Source organism: Nymphaea colorata, chromosome 1 (assembly GCF_008831285.2).
Source record: "Nymphaea colorata isolate Beijing-Zhang1983 chromosome 1, ASM883128v2, whole genome shotgun sequence".
NCBI lineage: Eukaryota > Viridiplantae > Streptophyta > Magnoliopsida > Nymphaeales > Nymphaeaceae > Nymphaea > Nymphaea colorata.
In genome coordinates, this window is record NC_045138.2 from 14,712,428 (window position 1) to 14,738,769 (window position 26,342).

A 26,342-nucleotide genomic window follows, 5' to 3' on the forward strand; every position below is an offset into this window, starting at 1 on the left:
GTTCGAAAACATCTTGACGCATTTCTCTATATATTATGAGTTTAAATACATGTCTAAAAGATATGATTCTTATGTACGTCGCCATGCATATTTCATTTTATAACGATGCAATGCACACACACACACATGTTGGAAAAATTGAATAAAAAAAATCAAAATTTTGGATGTGAAATATCAGATATTATGGTCCAAACGACTTAAAAACAATTGATTTTTGCACCATTATACAATGGTATCCACGTCGGGTTTTCTTTTTCTTTTTCTTTTTTTCGTCTTCTAACAAAAATGTTATGGTTGAATTTGGAAAAATTTCAAGTGGGACGACCAAACCACTAAGAACGAACTGCAAACACCGCGCCCATATGATACAGATTGGAAATACGTGTGTATGTTGGCGCCCATATTTCCGGGAAATATGTGCTCACTATTACAAGGACTATGATAAGATGTTCCGTGAAAATTGTGGTGGCCATGGGAGAGAGAGTCTAGTCTAAAGTTCAAGCGAGTTATTGTTGGTGGTAACAGTAACATTGAAAAATGTGAGAGCAAATAATAAACCAGACTAGCAAGCCATTTTAATTTGAACTTTGTTGGACCAGGGCTTTTTTTTTTTTTTTTAATCTTAAGGAAGAGCCTGGCAGGCTAGGAATTTTTCGTTGTAGGAGCCAAAGTACAGTTTCAAAATTTTAAGATGGGGTAAAATATAATTTTTTAAATTTCTATATAGGTTAAAATATACCCCCTTTTTTAAATGAAAAAAAAGGAATTATAAAAACGTCCCATAGTGAAAGTCCATTACTAACTTAGCTGACAAAAGATGTTTTTTATTTCCAAGCGGGATATTTTTGGTATTTTATATCAAAAATTAATGTTTTCTGTTAGTAAATAGCTCTTCGAGAATTACTCTACAAAATTGAGCTCCTAGTTTACAAATGAACAGTAATTTGTTATTTCCCCAAGTGTTAAGCAACTTTTCTGCCATATTTTTTCTTCTAAAATTTGAAGGATCGGAATTATACATTTTTTGAGGTCATGTTCAATTGTATCTATGGTGGCAGTCAAAATGCACAAAGACAAAACCATACAAATTTAAACACTTCACCAAAGTTTCAAAAAAAAAAAAAAAAAAACCAAAAAGAACTTCCACAGATCTCTCATGACATGCAACTCATTAGATGAGATTGTAACACTATGCCTACTTATCATAGTTGTTAATGTGAGAGACATCTTATGTATGTATGAGTAAGTTGGATAAGATAAAAAATACCCTTTTTTCCAGCAGGCAGTGGGTCGAATGATGAGGTGCCATCCTGTTTCTATGCCCTCAAGATTTAGAGCAGATGATTTATAATATAATACACTGTAACATAGTGTTTCATAAATTCTAGAAATAATATAATTGGACTTGATTAACTGAAATCTGATGAGGTTCGAGCCTTCATCTAACCAGATCTGGATCCATGTATCAATAACATAAAAAATATCCTAATGGGATTCTTCTCCAAATTCAACGGGTAAATTTATCTTGGGTAGATTTCAAATAACATCCAACCAGTTGGCATCCTTAGAAGCATCGGAAGCTAGCAGGTGATCCGGTAATAACACAAGGAAAAGTAAATATGATTAACTATCACTTCTATGGATCCTCTTTCAAAGTGCCAGACAACTTGAACTAACGGTCAATAATCTTGCTTTCCCCCCCAGAGTGCAACTTTTACAGAGAGAGCTTCTGGTTGGTGGCAGGTCAAATCACTTACCCTGTTTCTCATGAAAATTTAGTTTTTACATTTCAAAAAGTCAATAGTGTCATGTCCCGATTAGTTGCCGGATTGTTAAAATTCAAAAAAATGTCTTTAAAATGACTATTTTTAGTGACAAAGTTTAAATTTTAATCATCCCACAATATCCACAGCAATGTTAAACAACCCCAAACACACACAATAGAAAGATGGTTTTACATTTGAGTAAATAACAGTTCAACTCTTAAAAGTGAACAAATAAGTGTTGAAACTTTTGAGAGGTCACTAATTCAGGAAATCGTCAAAAGTAGTGCTTCCATTGGTCTGAATTAGATTAGGATTAGCTTATTTGAAGAAAGAACTCTTTTCATATCTGAAATTGGTGCAATTTTCAAGGAATCGTTTGTTGGTGGAAAAACATTAACTTTTGATATCAATGACAAAATATGATTCTTTTGAAAAAAAAAAAAAGTTCTTCATTGACTATGAAGGAATGGTTCTTTACAAGAGGCATTTTATCATTTTGCAGCGCCTGTATGTCAACGTCTAAAAGTTGAACGGTGATTTATTATTTGCTCAAACAAAGCCAGCTTTTGTAATTTTATCGCTAGTTTAGTTCGCGGGTGGCGCATCAGTTCCAAAGAACTTGTGCAGTTACATTTTAGAAAGCCATTTCAGCAACTCATTCATGTGGCCTACATAGTATTAAATCTAGAAGTCAAACCCCAATCCAGCATAATTTAGACTAGGTAGGATTTTGTGAGGATTCAAAATTCTACAATCTAAGTTTCAAAACTTCTAAATTTCTGAACTTTTTAACAAATTTGAAGTAAAATAAGGGGCCTTGTATAGTTAGAAGTTTTGATCAAGAATGAAAACCCAGAATCATAATTCCCCCTCAAACTCGAATGGAATCAAAATTTCAGGTTTCAATTTCTTAATTTCAAAAACAGAATACTCCACTTGTTTAACAAATTATAATTTCTTAATGAATGAGCATTTTTATTTTAAAATTCCATAATTCTAGGTAGATCAAACGACCCAAAAAAGGAGAAAAAGAAAGAACCGATCCAAGCATGAATCCATGGACCTTTAATCATGTATATCACATTTTATTTGCCATGATTTTGAAAAAAAAAAAAAACTTAAAATTGACGTTGGATCACGTGATTCATGGTTGACATGACTAGCCGTATCAATCAACCATTGAAGCCTGTACCATCAACACAAAGCAAATGCAGTTCAGATGTTGGGAAAGCTGGTAAATTATGGATTCAACTTGTCCATGTCAAATTTCAAATTCATTGCTGGGAACAAGGGGGATTGTTGGGGGTTGGAAGATAATGGGGATGAATTTAAGTTCTACACACTAAGTCCTACTCAGTTAATGTACAACCACCAGTTGAAGTACCATTTAGAATGAGAGTCTCCAAGGCACCTGAATGCACTAAATTAAGAGGTGCATCAGTAACAAAATCTCCAGCCCGCAGGAATCTTTACATGTTTGCAACCATGTTGTACAATAAACAGCAGGAATTGTAAAGAACCAAAATGACCAAAGAGATATCTTGGAGATGCTAGTCTTCGGGGACTGATGTAGTAACGATACGAAGAACTAGTGAAAAGAACACTTGATTTCACGTTTGTTTCTCATGGTGAAGTTGTCCGTGCATCTTTGGAGCCACATACAATTTCTTCATAACCAGCAGCTGCATCAAACGTTTCAAGAATATTACCATAATACCATGCAGAAAGTAGTGGAGCAGAGGAAATATGCAATAATCAGATCAAGAAGAAAATTTGTTCATAGAAGAAAACAAAATTCCACCTACATGACAGCCCAAAAGAGTATATATCACCTCCCAGAAAAAAAGCCCAAAAGAGTATATATCACCTCCCAGAAAAAAAGGAAGAAAGAAAGAACAAGGCGCCTAGCATACCAGCATGGCCCCGACATGCTCATTTCTGTCAATCTTTATTGGGTCAGCTTCTCATTTCTATTTCCTCTAGTTAGCCGATACACTTGAAAGATTCATAATCCTGACTGACACCTACTCGGATGTAAAGGTATGTTGTCCAGTGAGAAATTCTTGGAGAACTTCTAATACCTGCACGATCCTGCTTTAGAATACCAACATCCTTAGGCAAGAATTCTTTTTCCAGGAAATTTGTTAAAGCCTAAAAGTAAGTCCAAAGTTTCTGCTCCTTTTCCTTTAGTCAACTTCCCTTGTGATCCTTCCTATGCCTAGCAGTTTCTAACTTGATCCCATCAGCGACAGAGACAGCCACTGCTGCAAGAAAATCTGGAGAACTGAAGCATTGATTTCCAGGCGCAAGAATACGAAAATGGCCAAAGGTGCAAAAGCATGACCATAGCCTGTGCTAACCACCTCTACTCTACTATCTTCAGAAAATGACATCCACCTCAACACTGTCCCCAGTAACTGCACATTTTTAATGGTGATTCAACTCCTCCGAAATCCATAATATTGGAACGGTTCAGTCTTTCAGTCTAACTCATTGATAATGTTAGGAATGATTCAGTTTAACTCACTGATAATGTATAACCATCTACAGGCACAAGCAGAGTACCAGCGAGGGGCCCAGAACCATTTGTATGCTTCCAACTAACAACACTCCACATATCACTCGGCTAAATGCATACACGAATAAGAGGCACATGCAAACCACCTCCCATCTCAACATCATCTTCTTTATGCAGCTAAATGCCCCACCTCAATCTCAAAAACTGGGGTTCGGTAGACCCAAAACCAACTCCTCCTCCCTCCTCCAGAGGAGCTGGCAAACATACCAAGTGGCACTAAGGTCAATTCCATGAAAGTTACTGACAGTAGCAAGACGAACTGCAGTGAGAGCCATGAACAGTCCCAGAACCAGACTGCCTCCAGGAATCAACTACCTGTTACTATTAATGTTAATGGTAGGCACAGATATTTAAGTGCAGTTCTGAGAAACTAAATGTTAACTAGAGAACTCTTCCTATAGAGAATTTTCAATCTTTGGTGAAAAGGAAAATAAGCACCCCAAGGTTAACTCCCGCAGCACTTTTTTTCATCATTTGTATGTCCTCCAAGTATATCTCTTGGTGTTTCACTTCCAATAAGTTCTTTTGTCTGTAAAGCTTCTTTTGATCTAACAAACCTTTATTTCACTGCAAACACTAACTCATCAAAGATTGAAATAGTATGGACCCAGATATCTGAACCTGGATTCTTGAAGTTGGTATATGGAATTGGTGTTCAACAGACAAAAAAGCTATAAGCAGCAAGTTCTAGCAATCTCTATCTTCTGCATTTCTGTCTTATGTATTACTTTTTTCTCATCAAGCTCTGCTGATAAATACATGAGGCATAGTCATGAAACTCAAAGAGGTTTTGATGCAAAAATATATAAATGAGCACACAGAATGCAAAACCAAAAGTTAGGAGATTACAATGGAATCTAACTATTTTTCCTCGTTTGATCAGTCCAGTTGTGAGATGTCTACTGAAACAGCAGCTGGAACTGAAATCTCACTGAAAGATATCAGGCACGATAATCTGTGTTCTTATAGGATGTGTGGTCTTGGAAGTATCTCATTCCAAGACATAGAAACAAATGGAAGATAGAACGTATATAATCATTTGATGCATTGAACACACAAATGGGATAACCGTTGGTGCTGTGGTGATGTGAAAGTTTCAAGGGACATCAATCCCAAAAGCTAAGGAGGCCTGCTTGAGGCATAATTGGACTATTTGAAGCTTTTTACACTATAATACGTGTTAATAATAATAAGCTACTTAATGATTGACCCAAAACAACAACTTTTCTAATGAGGTTTTCTTCTCTTTGAATTGATGCAGGGGGCTTGAGATAAGGAACCCAACAAATTAGCACCTATTATCTGCAGTTTTGGAAACCTTGATTTAAACCAATATTGGAGTGAAAGACCAGAAAAAAAAAAAAATCATTGTCACTTCTAAATGTAATACCAAATATAGATCTAAGATGTAACATATTGTATATGGAAACATTAATAAATATCAAAATTGTCTACTCCAAATGACTCGCTCAAAAGGAAGTATGTAATATATAGTAAAAGGTGTCATGCTAGACATGAGAGTAGAACAAAAAGAAAATATTAGTATGAGACTCAAGATTTTGACATGTCATTATATAACTACAAGGTAAAAATAGCATTTCAGCCATGTAGCATGGACATTTGAAGGAGACTGGTGAATCCATGCCGGACCTGCACTGGGTGCTGGCCTGATTCAAATCGCCAGATGCAAATATCAGCTACAACAAGCATGGTCAATCACACACATGTATGTTATACTAGCCTCCAGTTGGAGCATGGTATCATTAAATGAGTTACAAATTCCTAGTTCAAATCCACTCTTTTTGCTATATATATATATATATATATATATAGGCTTAGTTTTTTTAAATTTACCTCTCACCCACACCCACATCCATCTCATGGTTTTTCATCCCAAATAACAGTTACATATAGAAACAAAAATCTACAAGTTATACGTGGCATTTAGAGAGCAGACATCCCCATGTATAATCATTACATGAAGAAAGAGCTTTTCTGCATCTCATATATAAACAGAGAAACACACAACTAACCCTCAAAATCATGAGCCAAGGTCATCTTACATGGCTTGGCCACAGGCCACTTGACATGCCATTAACACTAAAACAACATTCATGATTCATCCCTTCAATATCTTGTACATGCTTTTTCTCCTTTTCACTGGTTGATCCCAATACAGTTGAAAATTATTGTTAATCTATTCTGAGTCTCTGACAAATAACCAAATGTACTCATGATGGTCATTTTCAGAATTTTCATGCAATGTTAGTGTGTTTCGCTTGAAGGAGACAACCAACCTACTACCACTTCAAAATCCATGCATTCGCATCTGATGGAGAAGGCTGTGTACAAACGAAAGCATTATTTAAGGATGGATCTCCAACAATCAGTTCCTTGACATTCAATCGTTGGCCTAGTTGAAGCCAAATATGCAGAAACCAACAACCCAAAGTTGTCCAGCTCAATAAATCATATTACAAGCACAAATGTCAAGGCTGGAACAGGTTTTTCTGATTCATACCTTCATTCCTAAGTGTTCATTTTCTTTTCAAGTATCTCCTCTGGTACACAAAGGCCTTCTCCTTTCTTTTAACATTACAAGTGATTAGTTGTCTAACTATACAAATAACCAGTCAGGCCACAGTTGCAAGTGATGCCTCGCCTTTTTCCTTCTCCACTATGAGTGCAGCCTGATAGGTAGCAAGTCATTTCTAGTGAAGAGAGTAATGGTTCTCGAGGCTCTGCCATCTCAGGGGCTGATAAATTTGGAATTGTAGCAGATGGCTGCACTTCCTATGGTGCTCAGTTGGCGCCCAACTGCTTCCAGCACTAAGAGTATTTAATGGCCTCTTTATACAAAATGGAGACCTCTGTAATCAAAAGGGCATCTAAGCCTGCCCATGCGCTGAGCCCGTGCCTAAGGGACCTAGGTGGTCCAAACAAAAAACGTTTACTTTTTAAAAATTTAACTCTACAAATTCTAATTCTTTTGTTTGGTGGATCTAGTATATTGACTGAGGTAGAGTTTTTTCAAAACACCCATGCTGACCTTTTTCCACTATTTCTTTCTCCCTGTCTGTACCTTATCACCCCATTTTTTGTTGAATAGGACAGTTTACGCCTCTTCATGGAGTCTGCCACCTAGCACTTTTAATCACATACATGGAGATCAATAAAATAACTGAGACAGTACCATGAAGAAATAAGCATGCAGGTGCCCCATGGACAAGCTTTATCTAACTAGAACAATTTCCTTCTGGATAATATATTTTATCTTTCTCAATTTATTTATATATGGTACACATGCCTAGATATATGCACATGAAAACAACAACAGCATTTATTCTTCAACCCCAAAACATTTTACTCTCTATGTGACTATTACTGGAAGTCTGGAACAACTTGATTCAGAACTAACTTGCCTGCCTGGTACCAGCCCATGTCAAGATTCAAAACTGTTCCGAGCACTTGTTTTGACAAATCCTAACCTGTCCTGTGGCTGGCTTCACTTCACATCTCAAAAAGGCTACCAACGAAGACATGAGGTAGCATGAAACTCAAGTCCAAAGGTCCATCAAGTTTCCTAAAAATCATAAATATTGGCATAAAATGTTACAATCCCACCCCCCTTTAAATGTATCCTCACGTATCAGACGCAGGTTCAAGTGTCAAACATAACTCTCATAAGTCATCTCAATTATGACAACCAGGACCAAAACGTATGTAACGGTTCTGTCTATTATTGAATTGAGTGCCCACTCAAGCGGATGCCAGTTCGCTACTTAGCTGGCTTTAGTTAGCACCCTGGATAAGATTGCAAACTCGGGTATGAGGTAGCGAGATACAAGTACATATCACCGTCAAATTTATTGGAAACCTTAGATATCAGAACATTTGTAGGTCATCTCCACACTGGGATGTTACGGGTATCCACTCTCATGACTACTTCAATGAATCTATACCCATATCATACCAATAAGGGGAGAAAAACTAGTTCAACTTAGAAAATTGAACAGCAATACAAGCTGACAGTCACACACTTCTAACTTTTTAACTGACAATCTCACCTACCTAACTCATCCAGGTAGTTTAAATTTCAATTCGTAGTCTATTAAAACAAGGGCCTGATCACCAAAAGGTTGGTAGACAAAGGCAAATCAGAGTTGGTCCAACCACCGCAGTATCTCTAAAGCAGAACAAACCTAACGAATATCCCAGCATTCCAATATTGAGAACAAACTAACGAAAACAAAACGCATAATCAGCAGAACTCACTATGTTCACCAGAAAAATCTCAAACAAACTGGCCAAAATATTAAAAATCAGGACATAAGCGAAGGTGGTGAGACCAAAATATGTACTCAATTAGTAGGGAAATGCTACAACCTATGTTAGTTCAAAATTTCAAATATAGATCAACAAACTTCGGAGAAATAGTACGATCATCAATAAAAGAGTGAAAGAAGAAGCGGATACCTTGTGTTTCTCATGGAACCGCGTCGATTCTAGCGTCGAATGCGAAGCCCCGGCAGAGACCATCTTTGCTCTCAGAGATTCCTGTAACCCATCTCCAAGCTCCTTTGCCCTTCTCCGAAGAATCCCACATCGCCAATTTCCCCGCTCCCTTCCCTGAGAAGAACACCCTATCCCCCATTCCGAACACCTTGAATTTGCCCCAGCTACGGAAGCAGTCGAAGAATTCGCCAGGCATCCTTCCGGCCTCATCCCACTCGAGATTTGCAAGGTCGAGCCGGAGGATGATGATGGTCGAGCAGACGGAATTGGTTGCGAACGAGGCCTTCAGCCCTCCCACCATCAGCAGACTGTCCCCCTTCCCCTGGATTAGCCGCGGCCGTCTCAAGATGTCGAAGATCTCTCCCCACTCCCGCCGTTCGAGTCGATCCCAGGCACGGCCTCGCCCCAATTCATCCAATTTGCAGAAGACAAGCTTCCATTGAGCCCTCCACGGAGAGCCGATGTCACAGAGGGCATAGACGGCGGATCCGACGAGCACAGGACTGCGCGGTTTCGACGATAAACCAGCGGAAAAATTCAGCCAGAGGTTCCCGTCGGCGAGATAGAGGGCGACGAACTCGTTGAGGACCAAGACGCGCAAACCAGCTGAGAGGACGGTCCCGTGTCGAAACCACGCCGATCCCAACTGAGGCAAAACCCTATATTTTCGCGTGATGGGATTGCAAATAACAAGCGAGCGGCCGGAATCCGATTCGCACCATAGATACAGGAGCCCAGAGGAGGCGGCCACGGGGATGGCGGAGTTGAAGGGGAGGAAATCGAGGGGAAAGCGAAGCCACTCATCGCTGTCAGCATCGTAGACGTGAAGAAGGGAGTCCGGCGAGGCACGACGGGATTTCCGGCAGTGCGACGGATGGACGACGAACCAGCTGAGGGCGGTACGTTGGGCCACGCGCTGGACGAAGAAGGGGCACGTTAGGGTTTGCTTGAACAGCTTGCACACGGCGCGGCAGGCGCAGATTTCCCGGACGGAAAGGCGCGTGAAGATTTGCTGAAGTGGGTCGATCGGCAACTGATAAATGGTAGTCCGACTCGTCGTCTCCATTGGCCGCCTGAAAATCGACAACGCAAGAAAAGATGCCGCAAAAACTTTCGACCTCAGAAAAGCCGGACCCCAGCCTTCAAAGGGTTAATCTGTGGCCGGAAAAAGAAGAGAAGCTAGCTCCAGATATAGATGGCTCCGGCCATTACAGTGGCAAAACAAGCTGCCTTCTCAGAGAAGGCTTCCTCTTTGGTTCAGACATTTCATCAAACATTTTCAACTGCCGCTCCTCATCCAATCTCATTTGTCCGCTTACCCGCCAGCGTTACATATCGTGTGCAAAATATATACGCGCGTGCTTTCCCTCCATCCTTTTTCACATCCAGTTTTCTACAAAACCAAAATAATATTTTTTTTTAATATTTTACAAATATCGTAACAAACAAATTGGAAGAATGAAAGATGATCTTATACAAATCTAAATAGTTTAGTCGACTTTTTAGTTTTTATACACTGATATGAACTCTCGTTACGTAGCTGGTTGAGTTAGGGGTCTATACTAAGGTAGGTCTCTAATTCGATTCCCGTGGACGTTATGTTCCTGTGTCTTAAGGCGGTAGAGCGCGGCATCTAAGCTGAAGGGTGCACCGTTGCTATCGTTGACACCGACGCATCTTGCAAGACCCCGGTGGCAGGGAGAATGGGGGAGCCTTCAGACCTTTTTCGAGTGGTGGGATTAATACCCCTTGTTCACCCAAAAACTCTCATTGTAGCTATTTTTAATAAAAAAAAAAGCTATGTAATTTTATGCAAAATATTCATTATTTAAAAAAAATGGTAGCATCTTTTTCTATGTGTTAATTGTCAACAGTTCCGCTTTTCACCTGTATTCAGAGAACCCCCGGTTGATGATGACTGGTGGAGTTAAATGGGCATGGTTTTTAAGTTTGACCAGAGTAGGTTTTTATATTGGGGATAACCTTTTTTTTTTAAGTCAACGATAAAATGAACATAAAGTCTCTTAAAAACAACCACCAAAAAGCGTTCTATACTTTCCCCAGTTGTAATAAGTGGTCCAATGAGAAGAATATTATATTTTTAGAACAGGTCTTCTTAGAACACATAATTTGAAAGCACTATCTTAGCATAAGAAACAATATGTGATTATATTGTTGCTTTTAAACCCATCAAAAATTAAATATAATAATGTATTTTGTTTAACAATAACACGAAAAGCATAACTTAAGAACATAGTGTACTTGTTATAAGAAATAGCATGTGACTATAGATGTTGCTTTTAAACTCATCAATGAGACAGTAAACATAACCAATTTCCCTCAAACATATCGTAGAAACATGTATTCTAATTCTTCTTATCAAATGCTATCTAAGAAGTAGATAACAACATTTCCCTTCAAAGATGCAAATGCTCAATATATGCTGGTAAGTGTCAGTACCATATCATTTAAGAAATTGACATAGATTACTTACTTCGACCATGAATCAGAATACTCAGCTTGAGTCAAACATTATAGTGCTATTGTTAATTGAATTTGGAATCAGCGTGAAACCTTTTGGTCAAATTTTGATGTGGTTTTGAATTCACTCCACGATCCACCAAAAATCCGAGTTCGTTCGGATCCATATGGTTGTGTTTGTTTCACCGTGAATTTGAGATTCGTGGTGTTTGATATGATTTTAATATCAAGATCCATGAATTTAAGGTCAGACCTTCTCCATTCGGTTATCAAACCTTAAATCCATGATTGCGAACATGTATCATGTGTTTAAAATTCATGCTATTTATACACCTCGGATCTACCATCTTTAGCTAGACAGATGATCGAAAACTTTATTAAGATTTTGTGGATTAAAAGAATATCCAATACTGAGATGCTTGCAAATTCAGGATGTCTAACTGGATGTGAAAAACAAATGAAGCAAGAGCAGATTTAAAAACAGGCGGTTTTTACTAAATCTGCATAGTTATCTTTCCACGTAGATCTGATACAAAAAGAAAAGACACCTTGCACTAGAATTCAGTCTTCTGACGTCACATGTTCTCTCTAAGCCCACATTTTAAACGCTTTGCGCTTCTATCAACTATCAACAACTCTTTAAGCCACATTTCTCTCCTTGCTTGCTTGAAGGGAATTGAAACCGTTAAAGTTGATTAAATTATTTTGAGGTGGAGGTACTAAATAATTTCGTGAAGATTACTAATCTTAATTGTGAATTCCTCAAAATTAAGCCCTATAGTTAAACTAATTTTTTTTTTTGGAAATCTACCATAAATGAATGTGTTAATTACTCGGATCCCCACCCTCTTGTTTGCTTAAAAGAGATTTGAAAAGCATAGCCATCAAACAGGCTACCATAATCAATCAATTATTATTAAACTGAATTTGTTTGTGAAAACTACCAAATTCAATTAATTATTAGTACTAAGTTAAATCGACTACCAAATTCAATTAATTATTAGTACTAAGTTAAATCGACTACCAAATTGAAGGCTGCAACGCAAAACCTTGAAATCTTTACTGCCGTGAGCGTGAAGTCCCAAAGACATGGAAAGATAGACGCACACGCACGAACGCTTGCTCTCTCTCTCTCTCGCATATGGTGGGGGGCCGGAAATGTTATTCGATGATTTCTCTTTCACCCTCTCTCGCTTCTTCTTCTTCTTGACAAGACGGGTCTCTCTGGTTCTCTCTCCACCTCCTCGCTTATCATTTCATCAGAAGAGGATCTTTTGTTTCAATCTCAGTGGGAAGGCCGTATTGAACGCCCTCTTCCACAAACCCTAACGTTAATTCCTACTCTCTCTATGCTGGGCGGCGACCAGAATGCTGAGGAATGCCCCAGCACCGCCGCTGCCGCGGACTCCTCTCTCCCTCCCAGGAAGCGCCTCCTCGCCGGGCTGAAGCACGAGGTACCTTCCCCGCCGCCAGACTCCGCATCCTCCGTCGGGCCCGCCCTTCCGTCCGCGCGAGACCCCAACCCCAGCCGCTCTAGGGCTCGATACCTCCCCAATCTCTCCGAGTGCCACGGCTGCGGCAGGAGCGGCACCCTCACCGCAGGCCCCGGAGGCGGCCGGAAGCTCCAGATGCTCAAGAGCGGGTGGCGGGTCGTCCTCCTCTGCCGTTCCTGCGTCGCCGCCATCAACTCCAGGGAGGTATGCTCCTATTGCTTCTCGAAGCTCTCTGAACCATTGCTGGTCTTCTCTTGTGTCAATTGCCGCCGCCTTGTCCACCAGGAATGTGGGTCCCGGCAACGGAATTTTGCATCCAATTTAGAATCGCAGTCGTTTGTGTGCGTCGATTGTTGGGTGCCCAATTATCGGGTCAAGGTCAGGGCTAGGGTTAGGGTTGGTTCCAATGGCTTGAAGAATCCTTTGCCCGAATTACTACAGACCGATGAAATCAAAGTTCAAACTCCTGCTGAGCAACTGACCGCGGCTCGGTGTTGTATGACGCAGAGTCAGAGAAGGGCTCTGTCCGACGCTTGCTCGGCAAAGGGGTCGAAGAGCTCGCTGTTTAGACATACAGATCCACCGGTGAAGGAGCTTGTGAGAGAGGCGAACTCTGAGACAGAAATGGCGGTGGCTGTGGCCACTTTTGCCAAGGGGAAGGCATTGAGGAAGACTGAGAATGCTACGGGGGCTGCTGCATTGAATGTCGTAGTGGCTCTCGCTGCTGTGGAGGACAATCCCCTGAGAAAGGGTGGTACTCCGGTTGTGGGGCATTGTAGTGGCATTGATGACGCTAAGAAAGAGGTAGATGGCGGGATTACCGATGAGGAATTGGCTCTTCAATTGCACCGGGCAATGAATAGCTCTCCTAGGATATTGAAGAACAACTACGTCAATCGAGACCTATCATCTTTGAGGGAAGGTAGGATGTGTACGTACCGTAAGCGTGATTCAAATTCCGTGTTAAATTCGAAGAGGGGGAGAAACATTAATGGGCTTTTGGATAAGCAGACTGTTTGGCCGAAGAATGATTCAGGCGATTCTTCAAAGTCAGAGTCTGGAAGTCACAGCATATGTGGGAGGTTTGAAGCTTGCACTGGAGATAAACTTTTTGAAAACCCAGATCGATCAGAGGCCGAGCTGTCGGTTTGTTTGGGCGCTTCTACTGGTGTACCATCGACACATGCTGACACTACTAAGGTATACGAGATCGATCATGGGACTTGGAAGATCGATGCTGGGTGTGATGCAGGTAGAGAGATGGCTTCTGAGAGGTTCACGGAAAATGGCGTTGATAATTTTGAAGGTGACCGTTTGAGCAGTAGGGATGTGCAGGTGAAAGAGGAGCAAGCTAGCTGTTCCAATAAACCAGCTAACTCTAGTGGAGACGATGATAGCCTGGACACGGAGTTTGAAAGTTGTCAAAACCAGAATATTGCTTTGTCCATAGGTGATGACGAATCTGTTCATTGTGGTGATGAATCATTCAACTATGGCAACAAGATATATCGGACGGCAGATGAATCCTGTTCATTGCTGGCGCAGAATAGAAGGGAACCTTCGTCCAATGAGAGCCCCAGAAAGTATAGAAGGAGATGCTTGGATGTTAAAGGAGCTCCGCACAGGAAAACTGACCCTCTTTCAGACGATCTCATGATTGAAAACCAAGCTTAACCAGATGGGAGGCAGCTATAGCTGCCAAGCTGTTGTAAGAAACTGAGACTTCATGGTGTGCAAGCCTCTACATATGCTAGTAATTTATGGTGTCATGAGTGGAGAAAGATGTGCCAGTAACACCGTAAATTTCGCAGAGGTCTGCACTGGATTTGTCCAGACTGTTAGATCATGCACAGCTTTGTATGTACTAAATGTACTTTTCAGCACCTGATTGTGCACTGTTTAGCTTATGAGCTTCCTGTTTTTGTTTTCCTCCCCTGTAGTATGAATGTCCCTATGCAGAAGCATTGTGAGAATCATGAATACACTCACTAATCCCTGAATTCACTTGCACATGCATGGATGCGAGTAATCCATGAGGATTCTTGCACCATGGATGCAAACTAACTGAATTCGGCAGATACTTGTGCTCCCTTCAGTTGTATGAGCCTATGTCAGACTCACAAATGTTTTTCTGGGTAGGGAGGTTCTCATGATAAATATCCTAAATCTGAGGAGAAATAAAACACTATTTAATGAAATATTGGGAAACAGTGGTATTCAGAAAAGACTGAATTAAAAATGAAAAGTGCAAGACGACCTGATATACGTGTTAATATTTGTAAATCTGCAACAAAACCAACATGCATAGGGAGGTGACTGTTTTGAAGTTGCAATATTTATGGACTTGGTCAATTTATTAATATCTTGAGACAAAACAGAAATATTTTCAAATTAGTATGATGCTCGTGGCATATATGAGCTTTATGGCAGGTCCTTGACCATATAGCTGGGCCTACAAGCTCCTATACGATAGGCTGGTGATCTAGTAGTCTTCCCGTAGATTGAAATTTTTTTCAGTATCCATTTGGTGAAACAAGGAACCTCGTGTTTGTATCCTAGGACAATGTAAATGAAAATGTTAAAGATTAGTCAGATGCATTGAATGGGCCAGATCATGTTATATCTTATCCCATTCATTGTGTTCTTATTTTGCTGTTTGCATTAAGTTGATTATTCTATTGTCTGATGCTTGTAACTTTATTTCATGTCATCCAGTCTCAATGTCTTTCTTCCCATGTGCAACTAAATTGAAAAGAAAAGAGTATTCTATCTTCCTATGTGCAACTAAATTGAAAAGAAAAGAGTAATTACAGATACCAACATGACTTTGTCTACAACATCCTGCTTTAAGTAGTTTAGTCTCCCATTGAAGATTGTTAGAGATTTTCGCAAACTTTTAAAAAAAGAGGTTGTTAAATTATTGATTGTTCTGATTCTTAGTCTTTTTGAGCTGGATCTGAATCTGAGTTGGCATCTGCCGAATCAAGAGCTCAAGCCCAATGTGAGAGTGGGTCGTGGGCCTTAAGGGGGCTAGATTATAGCACTCCATTGTGAAAGTTTAGTCTTGCATCTAAGATTGTGAGGAATCTTGAGGGATTTATAAGGCGGTCAATTGAGTGATTGATTGATTGTCTTAGTTCTTAGGTTTTTTTAGGACTAGAACCGAAGTTGTTAGGGGTCGGGTTGATATAGTTGTATTAGAATCAGTTCAACACTCGAACCTGTGATACCACACGCACATTCACATATGCCTTAAGTGAGGTGGATTGTAACACCTTAGAAATTTAGTCCCTTATTGAAGATTATGAATAATCTTCATGGGCTTATAAATGGGTCTGGTTAAGTGATTCATTGTCTTGGTTCCAAATTTTTTTTGGGCGACAACCAAAACTGCCAGGGGGGTTAGGATTGGATCTATCAAACTAGTTCCTTACATTTAATATCAGAGTCGGTGCAACACTTGGACTCGAGACTCCACCTATGCGTACACATGTACCTTGAGGGGGTGGATTGTAATACTCTGCCTTAAGAAGTTTAGTCTCATATTAAAGATTATGAAAGATTTTCAAAGACTTATCAAAGAGATTGTCAAGTTATTGATTGTCATGGTTCCTAGTCTTTTTAGGGCTAAAATCGGAACTGCTAGGGGGTGGTTTAGGATCTGCCGAACTAGGAGCCTGTGCCCAAGCTCGGTGTGAGAGTGGCCCCGGTCATTGCATTTTCTACATGTCTCTTTTTTGTTTCAATGTTATTATTTTCTTGTTCGGAAATCACCGTAGCAGTATTGATTCATGAACAGTTGATGTTACAAAAACAAGCGATGTACTATCATCATCCTTTTGCATTGGTCGAAGGTCCAGGGGCACAAAGTTATCTTTCTAATAAAAAAAAAATGGAAGTGAAGTGCTTTGCTTAAACAATTATAGTTACAAAATTGTGTCAGATTGTGAACAACATAATATCAATATGTACTTGCATGTTTGTAAGGGCAGAGTTGTTGATGCAGTCTCGAAAGGAAATCAGTTTGTTTCTTATCATTAGTTTGAGAAAATGATAACAGAATTTTGAACTGAACCATTTTGGATTCATTATAGTCTGTGCAAGCTTGTCTTTGGGAACCACACTACTATTGGAGAAATTTCTACAAGCATGGGAAGGGTCTGTTCATGATAATGTGTTTGAGATGCCAAACCAACTCTCTTTTTTATTGCAAATGTTATCAACTAAGAACAGGTCATTTTTTTATGCTGGATCATAGCATTTTTTGGGTATTTATGAGACCCATCTATGCAAGATTTATTACATCAGCATTAGTCAAGTAGTGCTGTTTGAACATTTTTGTTTCTTCTAGTATTGACGGCACATTAAAGCCTACAGGCTACAGCTATTCGTGGATTTCTTTTTAGTGTTTTGTGAACCTTCTTTAATTGCTTCTGTAATTTTTTCATCGCCAGGCACAGTCCTATATAGATTATAGGATTCATGCTCCTTGCCTTCCTAACCAGCAACGTATCTGTTAATAACCAGTAACAATATCTGTTAGTTTGGTAATGATTTGGGAATTTTGCACTACTCTTTGCTACCATCAGAGAAAAGAAATTCCATTTAAAGGCACATCTGTTCTCTGATATTCCAGAAAGAAACTGAAGCATTCCATTAAGAATTTCAAAGAGACTTATGAAGTATCCAGAATTGAGAGTTCAATTTTATACTGTATTCTGAAAAGAACAAAAACCAGTTTGTCCTTTTTAATTATGCAGTAGCTCATTGTTTACTTAGTTATCTCCAATTGATGGGAGATCCAGTGAAAATTTTGAAAGATCTTATAGCAATGATATTTTCAAAACATCAGTTTCAAGAAGGTGGTGTCCAGGTTCCTCTCTACTTTCTCTCTGCTTGGATGAGTCTTGATGCACAAGGCATGGTGCTCCTCATGTAGCAAGTTATCAAATTAAGTTAGCTGATATAAGAAGACATGGCTTCAGTGCATTTATTCAGCATACAGTTGCTCATCATTCTACACACAAAACAAGAGGAGAAGAGAAATAGCAAATAAAGCACAAAAGGAAAGGAGAATGAAGAATATTAGGTAACCTATGAAGCCACGTACATGTATCGTGTGCATTCTAGCTAATCTATGTTGAAGGCATATCACTTCAGGCTTAGGTAAGGAGGTTGAAGTGGAGGAATTGATTTGTACGCTGGGGGCAGTGATGGTGTCGATCTATAGGCTGGAGGCAGTGGGAGTAAACTATAAGCAGGTGGTGAAGGTAGAAGGTTTATAAACAGGAGGTGGTGGTGGAGAGTTGTAAGTTGTAAACTGCTGGGGTTTGAGGTGGGTTGGGCTATGGAGTGGACGGCTACTGAACTGGTGTTGGTAGTGGTGGTCCCGGTCCGTATAAAGCCAGTGTTCTTGGGATGGTGAAGGAACACTGTAACCAGGAAATAGATGGTGGGGGCAGCAGGGGGCGAAGAGGAAGTTCAAGGTCAAAGAGTACCAGCTACCATTAGCTTCTGTGGCTAACATAGCGAGGACAAGGCCCCAAGGATGTTAGAGAAGAGTTTCTCTTGTATTGCACCCATGGCTGATCTCCGGCCAAGTTGCAGTTTCTGGTCTGGTGGCTGTTCACCCTTTTACATATAATTCTGAGGATGCAGGCTGAAATAAGCTACGCCACCTTGCTGCGAAGTTCTTTGTCAAGAAAAAGGAAAACTACATTGGAGAACAACTGAAGTTACATGTGCCTTCTCGGTTGGTTGGAAGTCCAGAATAAAGCAACTATACAGCTCATCTGTGGAGATATTCATGAAAACAGTCGTCTGGTTTTGGCTGTTTTTCATCAGTTTAGTTTCATCAAACCCTGATCATGTACGGTGAAGTCTTCCCAGTTTCAACTTTCAAGGTTTCTTATCTATTCTGAGTGTCAGACACTAATCGATGGTTGGGAATGTGGGTGCTCACACTGTACTGGCATCAATATTTTGTAACCCATTTTCAGGTAACGTTTCAGAAAAGAAGCTGAATGTTTGATGTTGTTAAACACACTTCATTTTTTATGCCATTAATGAAAAGCCGATATTTTGTCATTTTGACATCAAACATTAGCTAATTGAGCTAAATTGGCCAAAATTTCCTGAAGAAGCTTTTCTCTGCCAACACTGGTCGGTGCCTTTTCTTTTTTTTGTCTCTCTTTTGCACAGATAAGTTGAAAAGTTGAAGCTGGATGGATCCTTACAGTTTATGCCAACAAAGACGGCACCATGAGTATTGATTTAGTTATTGATGTTCTTCAACCTGAAGGTCCCAAATCCAACCCCCTAACCGGACGAAAATGGCGATTATTAGCGAAGGGTAACTTTTACGTACCTTTAATGGCAAATGAAAATTTGTGTCCTATATAAATGAAAATTTGTGTTCTTTATACTGGAAGACCCAAGTGTTCAGCATTTACAATCATTTTGGTGACAGATGGAAGTTCGAGGACCTTTCTGATCAACATGGAAAAGGCCCAAGTGTTCACCACATGTCAAGAACTTATCCACATCTGAACATTAAAAAAACCTGAGGTGTATCTTTGACATTGTCTGTCAATATTATTGCTGAAAGTTGGCAATAGATCATGAAATCTTAAGCCACGTAAGAGCATGCGACTCTCTAATGGAGGACCCTCTGGATTTGTTCCTATTACGGAATATGCAGTTAAGCCTACCTTTCATGAATCTACATAGTGTAGGCTTACTGTGATCAGAACTTGAATTTGGGCTATTGAGTTAATCTGCCTGCACTCCGACCCTACACTGAAACCTAGCTTAACCATGTTTTTTCTAAGTTAAGCCTGCAGCCAAATGGAGACTAGCTTCTTTTGAATTCAAAAATTGATCAAGTCCAACCGACGTCAAAAACCCATTAGCTTAATAATGAGTATGAATCCATATTGTTTGAATTGAAAATATTATCTAATTTTGAAACAAAGCATGTATTTCTACAATTTTCTATCACCTGTGCTGATCCTTAATTAACATATTGAATATGGTAAATCAAGAAAATTTTAAAAGCCATTAATAGGCAGGAAATATTAATATTTTTTATACGGTTTCTGGGATAATACGAGATTGGTGAAATCAACGATATTCTGAAGATCTCGCCCTTATATTTATTCACGTAATATTTAGTAGGAGTCATCCGAATATTTGAAGTGCTTACAGAAGTTTTCACTGAAATCAGGACAATCGAAGCCGTGGTAGGGTCCCGCAGAAATTCTCCACCCCCTCATCTTTCCTTAGCTGTCCATCTCAATGATGGACGGTCGATAAACCTCCATTTGATGATCATGAGACGAATACCGGAGAGAAAACCGCCATTTTGTGCAGCAGCTCGCAGATGAAAGGAGGAGAGGGCGCGAAGAATGGCAATGATGAAAGTGGAAGACGGTGAGGAAGATATCTCCGGGAGGGTGGTGGGCCACTATCTGGTAATCAATAGAATTGGTGCTGGTAACAGCGCAGTGGTTTGGAGGGCAGAGCACGCGATCAGCGGCAGAAGGGTTGCGCTGAAGAGGGTGGACCTCTCCATGCTCAACAGGAGGCTCAGGGAGTCTTTGGATTGTGAGCTCGCGTTCTTGGCCAAGGTTGATCACCCGAACATCATCCGGCTGATTGAAGTCTTCGAGGTTAGACTTGTCTCTGTGCTTTCTTGTCAAATTCGAGTGCCCAGTTCTCGTTTTGTGAAGGAAGTTTGCGTTTGGGGGCTAATTCTCATGTTGGTTGTTGAGTTTTCAACCGAAATTGGAGGTTTCTTGGTGTTGATGGATCGGAATTTGATGTTGTTGGAGGAGTGATAACTGATAAGTGGTTGTGGAGTCTTTGATGGATATTTAAGAAGGTGGAGTTCAACGTGAAATAAATGGTTGATTTTGTTCAAGTGAACTTGGTTGTGGTGATATCTGATGGTTGAATCCTGTAATTTTCTGATGCTTTCTGTTACATCAAATTATTGATGAGATCGAATTGGGTAGTGAGTCTAGTGACCCGATTAGCTGTTTCTGCTGTTGAGGAATTGAAAGGGTTTTGTCTTGAACAGGGAATCTAATTGTGGCTGTTAAATACTTGCGAAATGTAGCTTAAATGGTGGGTTAAGTGATTATGGAACCTAGGTCAGTAACAACTTGCTGCAGTGTGGTTTTTGTGATGCAAGTAATACTTGCACCATCGGTATAGTAATTTTCTACGTGTGTTAGTGACCGTAAAATGCTATTTTATGGCATTTGATAGCCAACGAATAAATCATTTTTCGTCCTCAACGTAGCATATTGAAGCTTCTACTCAATTTGGTGCTTGCTTCAACTTCATCAGAATATTAGTAGACGAAAATGTAAAATTGTTTGTTCTAGAAAAGAGCCTTCTATAGAAAATATTGTTGTTCTGATACTTGATCATGGCTTTACCTTTACTTTCATGTAGGCTAGTAAATATTTGTTCCTTGTCTTGGAGTTCTGTGCTGGGGGAGACTTGTCTTCTTACATTCAGCGGAATGGCATGGTTTCAGAACAAATTGCAAGAACATTTTTACGGCAACTTGGTAATCCCTTCTCTTATATGGTGTGTGGAATATGTTTTGTTTGATACAGACGAGCTACTGGACAGTTGGTAAAAACTGATCTGTGTTTTCCAGCTACTGGTTATGAGGTCCTACATGCTCACCACGTTATTCACCGGGATTTGAAGCCAGAAGTATGGAAACATTTTTTCATTCAATACTTCCCTGTAGAACGATCATGTATTTGAGGTTGTGCTTGAGCAATTCTTTTCTTGTCGCAGAACATTCTCCTCTCTACACCAAATTGTGATGCTGTGCTAAAAATATCAGACTTTGGCCTGTCAAGGTTATTTAAGAAACCTCTTGGAGTTCTTTTTCAGCATTACAATTTGTCAGCAAAGAAAAAGGAATGAAACGGTTTCAACTTTCAACTGTATTACAGGACTATAGGTCCAGGTGATAATGCAGAGACTGTTTGTGGATCTCCTCTATACATGGCTCCAGAAGTCTTGCAGTTTCAAAAGTATGATGAGAAGGTATATTCTATATTTTTGCGTATTTGCTAAGTCGATTGAACGATGCATTTCAGGTTCTTGTTTTGTAGGTCGATTTGTGGAGTCTTGGTGTCATTGCCTTCGAGCTTTTAAATGGGTATCCACCCTTTAAAGGGAGAAACAATGTTCAGGTATCTCTGCTACGCCAGCTCCTTTGTTTTCCGTCATCCAGTTCCTTTCTAACATGTATCTTTCTTGATATGACTCACTACAGCTGCTCCAGGGTATCACCAACTCTACGAGGCTTCCATTTTCAGAACTCATTCTCCCGAAGCTGCATCCTGATTGCGTGGAGATGTGTACAAGGTTACTGTGTAAAAACCCAGGTTTGTTGATGAACTTATAAGATGATTCACATATAGAAGATCATCTTCGGACCCTGATGTGGATGACTAACTTTGCAGACAACCGGTTGTCCTTCGAAGAATTTTATCATCACAAATTCCTGAACAAATGAGCGGTGACTACGCATGCCAGATTCAAACTTCCCTCTATGGGGCGATCAGCATGACAAATTTGATGTAGATACTCATGTAACAATGTCTGCTGCTATCCTTAGTTCCTGATCTAATAGATGAAGCGTGTTGTAAATCTCTTCTGCTTGTGGGTATGAGCCTTCTCCTGCTACAAACTCCTGAACCAAATTATTGACCTCAATCAAGCTGCAACCTGGTGATCTATTCGTCTTCTTACTCCTCATCAATTTTCTGATTCGCGAAACATCATCCCATTGGCGTTCAGCTGCATAAATATTGGACAACAATACATAGTTTCCCATGTCTTCTGGTTCAAGTTGGACAAGGTGCTCCATTGCTGTTATTGCGATTCTAACATTTCCGTGAATCTTGCAAGCACTGAGCAGCGAGCCCCATATGGCTGCATCTGGTTCTATTGGCATGTCCTGTATGAATTCAAGAGCAGAATCAAGTTGGCCATTACGTCCAAGAAGGTCAACGAGACATCCATAATGTTCAACCTTAGGATTGATACGATGGTCCTTCATCATGGACTCAAAATAATGTAGTCCGTCATAAAGAAGTCCACCATGAACACAGGCAGAGAGAACGCCAAGGAACGTAATACTGTTGGGTTCCACCCCAGCTACTTTCATTTCATGAAAGAGTTGGATGGCTACTTGGCTTTGGCTATGGTGTGCAAAGCCATTAATTATGGTGCTCCATGAGATGACATCTCTTTCAGGCATTTGAACAAACAATTCGCCCGCTTCCTCGATTCTTCCACATTTTACGTACATCTCAATCAGTGCATTACATATGCAAATATTACGTAGGAAATTGTGCCTATCCGCATAGACATGTATCCATCTTCCAAGTTCAAGGGCACCTGACTGTGCACAAGCTGGTAGCACAGAAACAATGCTGGTCTCATCAGGTTTTAGTTCAGCAAGCTGCATTTGATGAAACACCTGCAACGCTTCGCGATAATAGTTGCTTCTTGCATAGCCAGATACCATCGCGGTCCAAGAGATTATCGTTCTCTCCGGCATTGTGGCAAAGACTTCTTTGGCCTTGCTCATATTTCCCGTTCCAGCATATCCGGAAAGAAGGGTATTCCAGGAGACAGTATCTCTGTGAGACATTTCAACAAACGCTTGCTGTGCAGCGTCTAGGCTGCCACATTTTGCATACATGTCTAAGAGAGCGTTTTGGACATAAGAATGCTTTGCAAGACCCAATTTGCAGATATGGCCATGAATCTGGTTGCCGAGATGGAGGTGTAGAAGACCAGCAGAGGACTTAAGTGCGAAGGGGAAGGTGAATCTGTCTGGCAAGATTGGTCTTCCATTTTGTGAGTCTGCGAGCATCTGCTTATAGACTGAAATGGCTTCACTGAAAAATCTGTTGTTGCTGTAAACTCTGATCATGGCATTATACAAGAAGATATTTGGTGCTAGTACTTGCTTGAAGATCAAGGATGCATAGTCGGTGCCGTCATTGGTGTCACAAAAGTCTAATATTTTGGTCATTAAGAAGTTGCTCTGGGAGAGACCTATCTTAACGATATGGGCATGGGTCTGCTTCAGATGCTTAATGTCTCTGCAGCTCTGTAATATGGGTGCAACTTGATTTTCCAAGTCTCGGACAACAGAAATGAAACAGTTTCTCATCGACAGCGATGGCGGAAGAGAACAAGAGATTCGCGCCGCTTCTGAGGTCCTGCGCAAAATTGGGGCTGCTAGCTCAAGGAATGCAGATCCATGCAATGCTCCTGAAGCTGAGAAATGAGTTTGATCTTGTAATGAACAACACGCTGGTGGATATGTATGCTAAATGCCGGAAACCAGATGTTGCACAAAAGGTGTTTGATATGATGCCTGAGAGAAATGTGGTCTCCTGGACTGTCCTCATCAATGGATATTTGCAACAAGGAAGGCCTTGTGGTTCACTTTCTCTGTTTTCTGATATGAGTGTTGCAGGGGTCAGACCAAATGAATTCACATTTTCGTTAAACCTGAAAGCCTGTGCATCCCTCGGTCTTCCTGCTCATGGCATGCAGATACATGATCTGTGCGTGAAGACTGGCTTCGAAGGGTACGCAGTTGTGAGCAATGCACTTATTGATATGTATGCCAAAACTGGTGTTCTTCAGGATGCGGTAAAAGTGTTTGAGAAAATGCGAATGCGAAATCTCATTTCTTGGAATACCATGATTGCAGCATATGTACATTGTGGCCAGGAGAAGAATTCCTTTTCAGCATTCAGAGAGATGCAAAAGGAAGGCGAGATACCGGACGAGTTTACATTATCAAGCCTCTTGAAGGCTAGCGGCAGTCTTGGCTCCCTTGAAAGGGGACTGCGGATCCATGCCGCTGTAATCACATTAGGGTTTTCAAAGAGTACAATATTGGCTAGTGCACTCATCGATCTCTATGTTAAGTGCCGGTCCCTCACTGAAGCACGTAGTGTTTTTGAGGCGAGCCCGCAAAAGAACGTAGTTTCATGGACAGCAATGCTTGTTGGCTATGCTCAAGAAGCACGGATGATGGAGGCAATGGAGTTGTTTAGCCGACTTCGGCGAAGTGAAATCCAGATAGATAATTTTGTCATCTCTAGCTTGGTTGGGTCATTTGCAGATTTTGCGTTGGTAGAACTTGGCAAACAATTCCACGGGTATACCATCAAGAACCTTTCTGGTTCAGATGTTTCTGTGATCAATTCCATTGTCGATATGTATATCAAATGTGGCATGATACCTGAAGCAGAACAGTTATTCAATGAAATGCCTGAAAAGAATGTAATCTCATGGACTGTGATGATTACAGGCTACGGGAAACATGGCCATGGCAAGAAGGCAATCGGTCTGTTTAATGAAATGGAAGCGCAAGGAACCAAGCCAGACGAAGTCACCTTCTTGGCAGTCCTCTCAGCCTGCGGTCATGCTGGGCTCCTGGAAGAAGGTCGAATGTACTTCACAAAATTAACGGAACAGTTTGGTTTCCAAGCCAAGCAAGAGCATTATGCATGTATGGTGGATCTGCTTGGCCGGGCCGGATGTTTAAAGGAAGCAAAGAATTTGATACACAGTATGCCAGTTGAACCAAGCTGCGCTGTGTGGCAGACATTGCTTGGAGCTTGCAGGATTCATAGGGATGTGGACTTGGGTAAAGAAGTGGGAGAAATTCTATTAATGTTGGACAGCAGGAATCCTGTGAATTATGTGGTTTTGTCCAATCTTTACGCTGAGGTAGGTCTGTGGAAGGAATGTGAAATTATAAGGGAAAAGATGAAGATAAAGGGGCTGAAAAAGGAAGCAGGCTGGAGCTGGATAGAAATTGGCAAGGAGGTACATTTCTTCTATGGAGGGGATGACTCACACCCTCTATTCAAAGAAATCCATGAGGCCTTGACTGAGGTGACAGGAAAGATAAAGGAAATGGGTTACATTGTAGGAGTGAGGTTTTCTTTACATGATGTAGATGCAGAGTCCAAGGAAGAAAACCTAAAGCTGCACAGCGAGAAGCTAGCCATTGGGCTGGGGATTGTGCTTGGGTTTGGTGGGACAGGAGAAGTTATTAGGGTTTTCAAGAACTTGAGGGTTTGTGGGGATTGCCATGAGTTCTTGAAGGGAGTTTCAAGAATATTGGGGAGAGAAATACTGGTAAGAGATGCCAACAGGTTCCATAGTTTTTATAACGGAGCATGCAGTTGTGGTGACTATTGGTGACCTACTACAGGCTTGGATCTTGCGTTTATCACCAAAAGCTTTCCTCCTCGACCTTTATCTTGTACACCCGTTGTATTGGCTTGTGCAAGGAGTGATATATAATTTAAACTATTATCGCCCACCTGACAGCGAAGGCCTACCTCCAACGTCAACCGCTTTGAGTCTCGTCTTAGTGCGACATCTATTCTAGCTTTTAGTGGAAGAGAACCATGTGTATCACCAAGTACGTTGTTG

General features: G+C 40.5%; 5 protein-coding genes across 5 annotated transcripts; 3 read left to right on the plus strand and 2 right to left on the minus strand.

Annotated features, from left to right (window-relative positions):
* Nucleotides 1-2,988: 2,988 nt before the first annotated feature.
* Nucleotides 2,989-10,194, minus strand: LOC116263467 (SKP1-interacting partner 15). The gene is made up of 2 exons (XM_031643227.2): nt 8,821-10,194; nt 2,989-3,448 (listed from the first exon to the last, which is right to left on the minus strand). Exon 1 carries the CDS (start codon nt 9,923-9,925, stop codon nt 8,831-8,833), a length of 1,095 nt encoding a protein of 364 aa, XP_031499087.1. The 5' UTR covers nt 9,926-10,194; the 3' UTR covers nt 2,989-3,448; nt 8,821-8,830.
* A 2,226-nt stretch (nt 10,195-12,420) lies between these two features.
* Nucleotides 12,421-14,761, plus strand: LOC116262622 (uncharacterized). Its single transcript, XM_031642110.2, has one exon. The coding sequence runs from the start codon at nt 12,690-12,692 to the stop codon at nt 14,505-14,507; it is 1,818 nt and encodes a 605-aa protein (XP_031497970.1). The 5' UTR covers nt 12,421-12,689; the 3' UTR covers nt 14,508-14,761.
* A 5,337-nt stretch (nt 14,762-20,098) lies between these two features.
* Nucleotides 20,099-22,601, plus strand: LOC116257707 (serine/threonine-protein kinase ATG1t). The gene is made up of 8 exons (XM_031634666.2): nt 20,099-20,503; nt 21,294-21,411; nt 21,505-21,563; nt 21,651-21,715; nt 21,812-21,905; nt 21,974-22,054; nt 22,138-22,249; nt 22,328-22,601. Exons 1-8 carry the CDS (start codon nt 20,240-20,242, stop codon nt 22,378-22,380), a joined length of 846 nt encoding a protein of 281 aa, XP_031490526.1. The 5' UTR covers nt 20,099-20,239; the 3' UTR covers nt 22,381-22,601.
* LOC116257700 (pentatricopeptide repeat-containing protein At2g20540) lies at nt 22,453-24,051 on the minus strand. The gene has a single exon (XM_031634657.2). It carries the CDS (start codon nt 24,049-24,051, stop codon nt 22,453-22,455), a length of 1,599 nt encoding a protein of 532 aa, XP_031490517.1.
* Nucleotides 24,052-24,059: 8 nt separating this feature from the next.
* Nucleotides 24,060-26,229, plus strand: LOC116257693 (putative pentatricopeptide repeat-containing protein At3g15130). Its single transcript, XM_031634648.2, has one exon. It carries the CDS (start codon nt 24,060-24,062, stop codon nt 26,106-26,108), a length of 2,049 nt encoding a protein of 682 aa, XP_031490508.1. The 3' UTR covers nt 26,109-26,229.
* The last annotated feature ends 113 nt before the right edge of the window (nt 26,230-26,342 follow it).